Source organism: Genypterus blacodes, unplaced genomic scaffold, assembly GCF_046128005.1.
Source record: "Genypterus blacodes isolate CSIRO-AG114 ecotype Tasmania unplaced genomic scaffold, CSIRO-AGI_Gbla_v1 ptg000085l_1, whole genome shotgun sequence".
In the NCBI taxonomy this organism is placed as follows: Eukaryota; Metazoa; Chordata; class Actinopteri; order Ophidiiformes; family Ophidiidae; genus Genypterus; species Genypterus blacodes.
In genome coordinates, this window is record NW_027466890.1 from 694652 (window position 1) to 706817 (window position 12166).

At 42.3% G+C, this 12166-nt stretch overlaps 1 protein-coding gene across 2 annotated transcripts in view; it reads left to right on the forward strand.

Annotated features, from left to right (window-relative positions):
• Window positions 1-2294: 2294 nt before the first annotated feature.
• The window catches only part of dab2ipb (DAB2 interacting protein b), a 101805-nt gene continuing 91933 nt past the window's right edge, over window positions 2295-12166 (forward strand). Inside the window, exon 1 of one of the 2 annotated variants that reach the window (XM_076158735.1) lies at window positions 2295-2396. In XM_076158735.1, coding sequence (XP_076014850.1) covers window positions 2357-2396 — 40 coding nt within the window. In that variant the 5' untranslated portion in view covers window positions 2295-2356. Of the gene's footprint in view, window positions 2397-11232; window positions 11656-12166 lie in introns of those variants that run through there. The other variant, XM_076158737.1, reaches the window with a different exon arrangement.

A 12166-nucleotide genomic window follows, 5' to 3' on the forward strand; every position in this document is an offset into this window, starting at 1 on the left:
CTTAAGGGGATAGTTTGCAGGATATATATCTGCAAAGTAATCGTTATCACATTTTACGGGCTATGATCTTACCAACGGATACCGCAAGCACTTTCCTATATGTCCACACTAGAGTACAACTTGATATTAGACCAGCCCAATGTACAAGAATGACTAAAAGACGCTAAAATCTTTACACACAACATGAATGCACAGTCTGTAAAATGGTAGTGACATTCGGACGGGACAGTTTCACCCCAGTTTGAATCTTTAATGCTGATGTTTTGAGTGAAATATTTACAAATTCATTAATGTTTCCCACCATTCATATAGCAAAAGCTCTTGGCGGTAAATGTAAAGCAGTGCATGCCTTATTGAATTTAATTACTATAATCTATGACACATGTGAAATAGTCTTTGCCTTGATTTCATTACATTTCTGAACTTTGTTATGGTATTTCCTCATTTTCCGGGTATGGAAGTCTTATCAGAAGGCCATGGAGTCACCTCGATTTTGAAAGAACCCTACACGTGGTGAAGAGGAAGGGAAGCGCGTTGTATCTCGCTGAAGGAACATAAATTGCACTAAGTTGGATAAAAGCAGTGGGAGTAATGCTTGAAAGAGAAGGCAATGCACTGACTCATTTGTGAATAACTGCAGGAAGAAAGCAGAATAAATGGATACGGAGACGCAAGACTGAAAAATATTATGCATGCGTGAGGCTTGGAATCTCTGCTGAGGCCGGTTTGCTCTCTTGGTTGGACTTCCCACTAAAGCTTTATTAAAATGCAATCATTTACACTTCAAGGGCAATGCTATTCATTGTCAATGTAGTATTCATATCATCAGGATGGAATATCTGCCTCTTTGATACACTAATGACTTTTGTTAAACTTGTCCCTGGGCTCTTGTCCCTGCGAGATAGATTGTGTAGCTCCTTCTTCAGCGTCAAGCCTTTTGAAGTAAGCACGTGCACGTATTCTTCGGCATGGGCACCACCTGCTCTTGTCCTTGTGTGACACCGACTGTTAAGCAGTATAATGAATAAAACTACACACGAATAGACATCCAAAGCAAATCAGAGGAGCCTCTCATCTCGGCTCATCCTCCAGCTGAATAGTAAGAAGCCGGTGCTCCTGTTCTTTTGAAGTCTGTAGAGTTGTTGGTCAAAATTGCAATACTCCCACTTCAACAACTACGCTTATTACAACTTGAGAGTTTGTCTGAGTGCACATTTGGGGAAGGTTGAAGTTGGAAAGCCCAAGTTATTTTCCCACATGCTGTCCTATGATACAGTTTGCTTAGTAGGGAAAATGTTTTTTCCACAAGTGTCTCGACTGAAGCTACAACAGTTTAGACTGGGATGAATAGAAGTTGCTCATTCAGCAAAGATTGTAAGATAAGTTTCCATTTTGCGTAGTCAAAGATATGCAATTAACTGCACCTATTTTACAAACCAAATTTGTTCAATTGGTCAAGGGCAGGCAACTATTCAGCAGATGAAAGTATGTTTGTCGATGCAGTTGTGAAACTAAAGGGTGCTGTCTAAAATTCATGCAAATTGGATGGGTGTTTCTACTTAAGTCTTTTTACAGTGTTTTCACATGAACCCCATGAGCAATATATTGTATTCCAGGTGTAAAAGTCTCTCATTGCTATTTCTATTAGCTACGATTAGGCATAGTTTTTTTTTTATTTATTGTGCCAGACATTCCGTGCTTAACTTCCAGTGTACCACTAAATAATGAATTGTTTTGCTTCATTGCTTGGCTGTTTTACAGTTTGCAGTAGAGATCAACCCCAGGCATTCTCAAGATATGGACAGGAGCTGTAGCTTTTGTGTAAAAAAAAGTTTTTGGATGGTTGCAAAGTTGCCTGTACAGCAGTGTTGAAATTGTTTTGGGATTTTGGATGTTTTAAGTACATGCCAGAAATGTCTAAAACAATGAAAGAAATAATCAGCCTGCCATAACTCTCTCTCTCTCTCTCTCTCTCTCTCTCTCTCTCTCTCTCTCTCTCTCTCTGTCTCTACTACCACAACATGGAAACTGCTGCTCTTGCTCTCCTCCCTCCCTTTTCTCTGCTCCTTTTACTCTCTCTCTCTCCCTCCCTCTCCACTCTCCAGAGAGGGCTCGGGCTTGACAGATGTAACGGCGTTAGAAGCCTGAGCTGAGCTGGCAGGCTGCAGAGGCCAGATCAGAGCCAGCAGCAGCAGCTCTGAGTTGGGGCAGAACAGTGGATAAGGGGGGACAGAAAAAAAGAGGTGAGAACACGGCCGAAGTTGTAACAGTAGTTGCGTTTTGACTCACGGAGCTGACTTTGCCACAGGACATGGATGTGTGTTGACCGTGGCGATCAAATCCCTGTGAGTCTAACATGGACCCTGACTCCAGCACCCAACCAGAGGCACATCATGGTGAGTGACTTAACAGCAGAGAAATGAGTGATACAATGGGGGAAATAGAGCTGGAAAGCATGCCGATAAATGTGTGGCTGCTAATGAGGGAGTTGGGTCACATGGCTTTTCCTGTTTGCTTGCTTGTATGGAGAGGCTGTTCATTTGCCTCATACACTCTTGACTAGGCCCTCTGTGGTCAGATGAACAGAACTTAAGTCTGTTGTGTTGGGTAGGAGGTTAAAGGGTGAGGGGTGATGCACGGAAATGTGATGAAATCAACAGCTTGCCACTAAAGAGGTTTTCCAATCAGGTCTAATGACTTTAATGCAGTCAGTCTTTGTTTTTTGTGCTGGTGAGAGAAAGTTTGGTACTTGTTAAATGGAAGGAGGGGTGACTCTGTTTAATGTAGGTTGTTGTGGCTGTGAAATGTTTCACAGACCTGGACGTTCTCTTCTTTCTCTTTGAATGGAATAATTAACTGTGGTGTACAAGGGCCGGGGGTGTAGAGTTGCAGTTCAAAAGCAGTAAGATAATTTGATGCTTACGGTGTGTGATTCTGGGCGTCTTATCTGCGCTGTGTAGCGGGTGTAGCTTGTGTGTGTCGGTGCGAGAGAGACGGAATGGCACGACAAAAATGAAAGTGGGAGACAGTGGGAAAGACAAGGTTGAAGAAAGGAAGAGGGAGTTATGTACACAAGTAAATCCAGGGGGATCTAGGCTGCACTGTAACCTAGTGATTGTGCTCACTCTTTCTCTTCCCCCTCTTTTTCCACCACTACTTTTTTTTTCTCCACTTCTTCAGCTGTTCTACCCTCAACTAGATAGTTAGACGCTAGAAAAAGAATGTAGTATTAATAAGTGGGCCAGTGAAGACGATGTTTTGTCTTCATGGCCGATGCGGAGAACTACGCTGTGGTGCTGATGAAGAATGTGGTTAACAGAATGAGTCAACACAGAACATATTTCCAGGAGACGCAGTCTGTCTTTGCCAGCGTCTAAGCCACACTGCTTTATGCTCTGGGCTGTCTGCCATGAAAAAGGGGAGGCGAGACAAAGGGAGGGAGAGGAAAACGACCAGAGACTAAACTTCAACCATTTTTTAAAATTCATCTCCAGAGTTTTTGAGACGTGCATCAACTACCAAAAGAGAGACGGCAACCTTTATGTCTCCTCCACACAGAAGTCTCCCACAGACTTTAAGAACTGTGGACTCTGTGCCACATAAATGAGTAAAACAAGTCAAATGCCAAAGTTTTGCTGTGAATGACCACGGTCTCGTCTCCGCTGGCCAACCTGGTCCAGTGAATGCCGTCTCGGGTTAGGTTCTTTAGGTTCAAAAATAGAAATGTAAAAGGAGAAAGGGCACTAAATAATCCGATAGCTTGATTAGATCCAGGATTCAGTGGTAGGAATCTGTAATTGAACTTTCCTTATAAGTGCAGACGGCTTCTTGAGGCTTGTCAGCATAATTTTTAAGATGCATACATTTTACCGGGGAAAAACAGAGGACCTGACAGAATGTATTTTTATTAAGTACATACATGGATAGGGTATATTTTCTAATTCCCTGACAAGGCATCACCATACATTACTAACTGGATTCTTGAATTTGATTATGGGCTCTAGGCAGATGTACAGTGTTATTTACATCTAGCTGACTCACAGAGCACGTATAGCAAAGGCAATGGCCTATAAGCGCATGTACCATACATCTGTCTTCTAATACGGTACCTGTAATAAAAAAGCAGAGAATCATCAGTGCTGAGCTTCCACTCTGTAAATTAACCTCCTGAGACCAGGACATTTATTTTATATGCATTTCTAATTTCTCCTTGCTATTTGGCATTAGTGGGACCAAATAAGTATAAAACAGAAAAAGTTAAGCGCCTACAACACATTTCTACCTGTCTACTATGCTTTACAGCAGTGGTCTCCAACTGGTAGCTCGCGAGCTACCAGTAGCTCGCCACCTGTTTCTGAGTAGCTCGCGAAAGGTTAGAAGAATACATACATTTGACAACACGTCACTTGGTAAAGCTGTTTAAATTTCGATCTAATCAAATTCACAGACATCCCCCCCTTTTGTCACAAAACAATTATAAGCCAATCAGTTGTCAGTCCAACAAATGACGCTGCTGTCATGTTTGGTTACGTGACACTGTAACATTCGGCGATGTTAGCAGGCTAGATGACCGCGGAAAATAGCCACAATAAAAAGACAACAAATATACTATTGCGGAGAAGACTGACCATTGGACCTGATGTTGTGCGGTTTCGACCAATTCACGTGAAAACAGACAAGGAATATAACATCAAGCAGGTATGGGCGGAGCCTGCTGACGGTCTACTACAGGTACAAAGCAGGACAGCTGGAAAAAACAGCATTTGGATGCATTTTAACAATTGTGACAACATAAAGGCAGAATGCCGGATTTTCAAAATGAAGTCATCATGTCGAGCAGGGTCCACAAAAAACCTTCACAGACATGAGAACTGTGCATTCAGTTGGAAGAAAAAAGGCGGGCTAGCGTGCCTGCTACTGTCAGTGCTTCTACAACTGTTGGGATTTAGAAGCTCCAGCCAGTCTCTCAATCCAGTGTATGTTCTTCCAAACAGGAAAACACTCCAAACATTCCAAAACTGTCCAACAGAGAACGTGTTTCACTGCAAGAACATTCCAAAACTACTTTAATTCCTCGTGAAAAAAGTCCCACACTCACTGTTATCTCACTAACATCAGAACAGACTAGCATGTGAGAAAAGATGATATGGGAACCCTGAATTACAGGGAATGTGAAGGTGACAGTGATATGTGGACAGACAGAAAATGTGAAATAGTATAGGTAAAATAAGTAATAACATGGTTTTGTTTTCGATGAGATTAATATGATAATATCATACAGTATAATAGATGTGAATTCATTAGTGTTGAGCTTGACACTGAAAATGTATACATAAAAAAAACATGCTCATGTTGCTAAATTGAAGTGCAATTTTTCTCTGCAATTCTCATCTTTTCTTCCTCGACTATATTCATCATCGACTGAACACAGAAGAAGAACACAGGACAAACTGGAGGCCGAGATCTACTTCAAACAATGTAGAACCTTTAGGGTATAAAACACGTCGCTCAAGTAATTCAAGCTATTTCTGTGTTCTTTGTGTAGGGTCCCCCAACGTAAACCTTTGTCATTTTCACTTCTGATGACTCCCCCAGACATCACATGGCTGGTTGCATCGCTAGTCAAGCTCTCACTCACTGGTGATGCAAACCAGCGGCGCAATCTTTTCAACCAATTATAGCTATTTTAAAGCCACCCAAAGGACCGTATTCAGACTTGAAGGCTCAAGGTAATGGTATGGACTTCATCGTACACCTGCGTACCAAAGAGTTTCATCATGACTGTTAACGGCCCCAAATATAAGGAGCAATGCTTTAATGAGATGAGAGGAAGGTTGAAGGAGGGAAGAAAAAGAGTGAAGGAGGCCGAAAAAAAAAAATTCATTCCTGGCCTTCATTGACATGTAAATAGGTCTGCGTGTTTTTGTCCTAGTTGAAAAGGGTTGAATGCCTGCTCATGTACTGGAGGAGGGAACACAGGGGCAACTTTGTGTGTGTGTGTGTGTGTGTGTGTGTGTGTGTGTGTGTGTGTGTGTGTGTGTGTGTGTGTGTGTGTGTGTGTGTGAGGGAGAGAAAGAGAGACTACTTGCGAAGGATAGAATTTGGGGGATTAAACCTTTTGAGATCGACTCAGTTTTGTTACGAAGCACGTTCAAACAAGGGCTTTTCTTCTTGTTTTCCATTATCATTATCTTGGACTAGGCAGAGGAGTGTTATGATCCTCAGAATCTAGCCAGAAGAAACCACAGACCTGTGGATGGATGAGCTGGAATATTTTGGATTCAACAATGTTCTGGGTTTTAATAAACATTTTTCTTTGCGCGCGTGTTGCCGGAGCTGAAGAATCTGCCCAGACCTCTGTGCTTTGAGAACTGCCTTGTCAGCTACTAAATTATAATTAAATTTTGTCATAGAAAACACTAGGACCAGGCCTCATGGTTAAATTCACTCTGACGTACCAACTTTCTTCTCTCCATGAAATTGCTGCTTTTGCGGGTTTACAGTATGTGTGTGTGGAGAAACTGATAAAGACATGGTGCCCGGGCTGCCCTGTATTCAGCTCTAAATATGTGTGCGTGTTCATGTCAGTGTTCCTGTAATTGTATCTCTGTGAGAACAAATTATACTTATAGTCTTAACGTATAGTTTTACCCAGCTGATTCAGGGTTTTTCTTGCTTCAGTGGGCTATGTTGGGTTTAGGGTTAGGTGTTAAACAGCTTATGGTCGGGCTTATCTTTACCTAAGGAGCATGTACATATTTGTATGCTATTATTTCAATGTGAGGGTCTGTAAAGTTTCTGTAAAAGACACATCAATCCTCTTCTATCCTCTGTTGAAGCTTTCATGGCAGTCCAGGTTTTATGCGTTTCTCTTATTTCTGCATTTCTGTAAGAGTAAACCTGATAATACAACCTTCCTTCCTTCTCTCTCTCTCTCTCTCTCTCTCTCTCTCTCTCTCTCTCTCTCTCATTACATTACGATCATCTCCTCTTTCCCCTCTTTCCATATAAAAAAAATCTCCAAAATATCCTACAACTGTATGCACAATGTCACGTACAATGTTTGCTTTAATAAAAACAAATTGCAAAAACAAAAAAAAAAAAAAAAAGAGTAAACCTCAAGTTTTGCAACTCTGACAATGTTCACCACAAACTCCTACCATGTTACACTATAAAAAGTCTCCTTTAAGTTTATGGACATTACAATCACGTGTGCAGTTTAGGATGATGGCCGGTTCGGTGTAGGTCATAAAGAGTACAGCTAAAATTCGGAATCCGAATTGAAAAAAAGAAAATAGTTTCAACATTGTCGAACGAAATCCCAAAGAGGTTCCTCATCCATCCTTGACATCCAAGACAAGGATTCGGAAGCAAAACACATTTTTGAGGTAAGGGGCTCTTATGTGATCGAGCCAGATGTACCCCCTTTTCCTCAATTTGATGCTTTTTTGGCAATGTAACTTTGAAAAATCTCAGCCACCTTTTGCAAAATGGGGGAAATCTGCTTGTGATAGATGCAAAACCTCAACACTGTAATAAAGAGTAGAATGCAGAATGTAAAGCAGATTGGTAACCAAAAGCTCCCACAGCTGTACAGTCCGCAGAGATGACACATGAAAAGTTAATCGAACACTCAAAACTAGTCTGGTGGATATGAATAACACTTTAACAGCACAGCTAAGCAATAACCTCAGAGCTCACTCGCTGCCAGCAGCAACAGTGGCACGACTCCATTTGGCCCCATTTGTCAGAAGCCTCCCTGATGGGGAACCAGGCAGTCAGCACAGCACGGCTGGGGGAACGGGGAAGCAATGGAGAGAGAAATGCTTGGTAAGGACATGAGACAACGCCACGTTATTGACGTTATTGCCACGAAAATTGGAATGCATGTGCTGATGTAAAATGTGCATTTACAGTAAGTTCTGTGGATGTTAAGCATGTGGATAGAGTTACATGATCATGAATTAAGTGTGTGTGTGTGTGTGTGTGTGTGTGTGTGTGTGTGTGTTAGTGCCCGTCGCCGTGATGAATGCAATGGACACAAAGTGATCCAAACACAGAAAAATGGAAGGCCTAGGTGTGAATTGCACGGCCCGCCACTGGTAAATGGGCCTGTAGTGAGCAGCGAGTGCCAATAAAGGGTGACTGTTGAAGGAATGTGCAAAGGAAAGAGAGTTGGAAAATTTTGGATGTGGAAGTAAAGCCCGTATAAATACCAGCAGACTGTTCAGCCACTTCCTGGGAGATTTTAATCAAAGTGGAATATGAGAATTGCAAGATCAACTGATCTTAATGACTGTTTTTGTCTATCTGTCTCTGCTGTTTATGTGGTTTTACCCAATGAAAGATCTTGAATCATTCACCAGGGTGTTATTACAGAAGCAAGGCTGGTGGGAAAATGTTTAATTTGAGCCTAAAATTAGGGCTTTGGGAGATCAGCAACATAACACTTCAGACATTTATTCAAGGTTTCATTCTAGCCTGTCTACTTTACATTCACCATCACAACTAAATCCCACCTTGATAGTGTGTTTTCACAACATCACATGCTTGGGATTGTGTGATAAGTATATTAAGCTATTCAACAGCTTGTGCATATTGTAAGGGTGCATTCAGAGCAACAATAGCACAGCGCTAAAACTACGCTCGAGGCTGGACTGATGTGGGCACCAGTGAGAGGAGGAATAATGAACCTTCAGAGCCTACCTACCCCAGAGTCGGCCTTTTTAAGGGTTGAGGAATTACTATATAAACACGGGTTTAGGTTTCTGGATTATGATGCCAGTCAGTCGGTCTACTACTCTTTGTGAACTTTGTGTAGACGAGCTGCACACATAACCAATGTGACAGTGCACTAAATTAGTTTTTGAATGCCTTTGGCCTATCAGATGTAGACTTTTTTTCATGAATTCTTCTAGAAAAAGCAGTCGCCGCAAAAGGGAGGCATTGGTCGCAAAGTGACCTCACATACCTCACACAGGTCTCTCTCCCTCTCTCTCTCTCTCTCTCTCTCTCTCTCTCTCTCTCTCTCTCTCTCTCTCTCTCTGTGTCTCTCTCTCCAATAAATTGCAGATGAGGATGAGAGTATTCTTGTCTATCCTGTTTTACAAAATCCTCCTAAAATTGAGATTGAGAATTTGTTTCTTGGATTAATGTGCAAAGAATCGGCTTCAAGGAGGAATTATGAGACAGGCGGTCTGATTTGTACTTGGACTGTTTTATTTTTCTACAGCCGTCTTGTCATTACCTTTATGTGTTCAGCTGTGTCAAGACACACACCCAAACACTCAGCGAAGGATGGAATCGCAATATTACTTTGGGAAGCAGATGATTAGGACAGATACACATGAGACAGTGTTTGTCCTCTGGCTGCAATCAGTTGTTTGTTTGCATAGATATTAAGATCTATTCAAAAAAAAAAGATCTAATCCACAAAAGTGTACACAAACACATACACACACACACACACAGGATAAACAGTGCCTGAAAATTCACACATTCTCAGACCGAAGTCATACAAATCAGCGCAGAAACACAAACTGAGAAGGAGCAAGGGATTAACGTGACAGACAGGGAGACAAATTAAAAGGAAGATGAAAGGAGAGGCACGTCAGATGAGACCTCACTGCTTCACTTTTTGTCCCTGTGTAACTCTATAGCCCACATACCACTGAACTCCCCCTCCCCCCTGTCACTTCAGCATTTGGGTTCTCTCTCACTCTCTCTCTCTCCCTCTCTCTCTTTTGATGCACAATCATGCCGTTTCTGTTGATTAAACTGGTTTGACATCAGTCTGCCACTTTCTGGGGAATGCCAGTATCTTTATTTTCATTTGTTCCATTTTTAATAATGAAATGAATGACATGGTTGCTATTTGAGTTGTTTCTGTTCATTATTAGATGCTATCTCTATACTTTCTCATAGGAATAAATCAAATTACTTGATCAATCGATGGAATAATCAGTAGAATACTCGATTACTAAAAAAAATCTAAATATGCAGCCGTACTTCCCATTGATTTGACCATGACTGTTATGTTCTTCCTCATTTTGACAGTATACAAAACAGATTGTGAACATTCTGCTGACCAGTAAGTAGAAAATACGCAATGTCCATTTTGATTATGGCTGCCCAGACTCATCAAACCTGAAGATGGTGTGCAGTCGACTGTCACTTGATTATTCTTGCAAGCCATTGTGCAAATACAAGAACACATCTGTCAGATAAGACGGTGTTGCTGGCTTTTTTAGAATAGATTGGTAGAATTTAGTCATTTCTCATATTGGGGTGAATACATTGTAATAGTAGGCGCAACCACAGAAGTACACAGACGGCATAGTTAAAGAAAAGTGTACTAGGAAAGACTGACGACATCAGATGCCTTAGAAGTGAAAGAAAAATGTCTAATGTCATTCTGCTCCATATAAAGCTGTCCTGAGGCTTTAGAGTGGATGGAATGAGAAAAAGAGTGAGAGAGGAGGGAAAAGGTGAAGTTGAAGGCGTAGCTGGTGTGAGGAGGGGGAGAGGGAGGCGGGGGAGTTCCTCTGTCACTTCTGTGAACAAATGCCTTGCTTGACAAATGTCCAGCCAAGGACAGCAGCAGAAACATGAGAGGATTGTTCAGGGGGAAGGAAGGAGGGAGGGACGTGGGAAGAGGTAGACAAGCAAACATCTTCACACAACCTCTTCCTCCCACTGCTTTGTCTGGCAATCCCACACGAGATAGAACGCAATCACTCGCCGCTCATACAATGAATGAATGTCATACACATTAATGAACACGTGACCGAATGAGTAATTTATTTAATCAGGGAAAATGCCTCAGGCAAAGAATTTTTTTCTCCGTTTTTTTTCATTGTACTTAAACCTGCCTAGACAATTCTATGAATATCTTCTGGACTAGTGTAGAATGAAGCTTAAGTACAGAGCAAACTTCCACTAATGCTTTAAAGCTGGAGCATGGTAGTAAAGCCTCGCCTGGCCCCGCGGTTTATGGTCAGCCGCAACAAGGCCCCTGATTGGCTGGTCACGCAGTAGGAATTCAGCTCTCTGAGATTTAAACCCCGCCCACTTCTCCTCCTCCTTCCAGCTTTGGTCATTGAAGCACTACAGCGTTCCGGTGCACAAGTGTGCACGTACACACACATACACACACCCACTCACTGAGTCTTTCTCACTACGAGAAGCGGAGTTGTGAAGGAAGTCGGACACATCTGAAGATAGTGCAAGGAAGAGGGAAAGAAAGCTAAGAGGACAAAGCGATTACTCCTGTGTCCTGTGTGTGTGTGTGCGTGTGTGTGTGTGTGCGCGTGTGTGTTTCTTTTCTCTCTGTAAGCCAGAGAAGGGGGAGGACCTGAACCCTGCCAAGAGTCAATACCCCTGCAGGAGTCCACAGGACGAAACACACACACACACACACACACGCGCACACACACGAAAACACACATATGCATACTTACTTAGTCCACTGGAGCTACTGCAGCTTGAATGAGTGGGGCAAAGCAGAGGGAGAATTAGTGCAGGAGAGCGAGTGGGAGAGTGGAGAGAGAGGGGAGTAGGAATCTTTGGGGTTACTACTTGTTGCTTTGGGTTTTCTGTGCGGATTAAGGATGATATTCCCTCAGTTGTCCATGCTGCAGTGGGACTTTGTTTAAGGTGAGCATCATCAATTCCACTCTTTTAATCCCACACAAAATTCTTAAGAAGGAAAAAATGGGAAAGGAAATAGTGCTTATGATTCTGTTTTGCTGTCTTGTTGGAATGGCGGAGGGAGGTTGAAAGAGAGGAGGAGGTGTGGAGCGAAGTGTTTCACGTGCCAGGGGACACAACATTACCACAGTCATCTGTCAACAAAAAACAGAGGCAGAAAGTACCAAACTAGATTCTGTTGAAGAAAAGAATGAAAACAAAATGTGTGTAAAAAGTGTGTAAAAGTGGAATAAATGTTCGGGCTCTCAGACACAAAAAAAAGCTGCAACATGTGATTCTGAGCTCTGGAGTGACTCTGGAAAAAGAAAGGTTCAGATCTCAGCGTCTGAGCTCCAACAGAGATGTCCTCCGCACCTCCAGACGCTCTTCTGACTGCCTCTATTTTTCTGTGGTGTCTGTGTCTGTATCTGTGTCTGTGTGTGTGTGTGGCTTAGAGCTGTATTGCTGACAGTGCCAT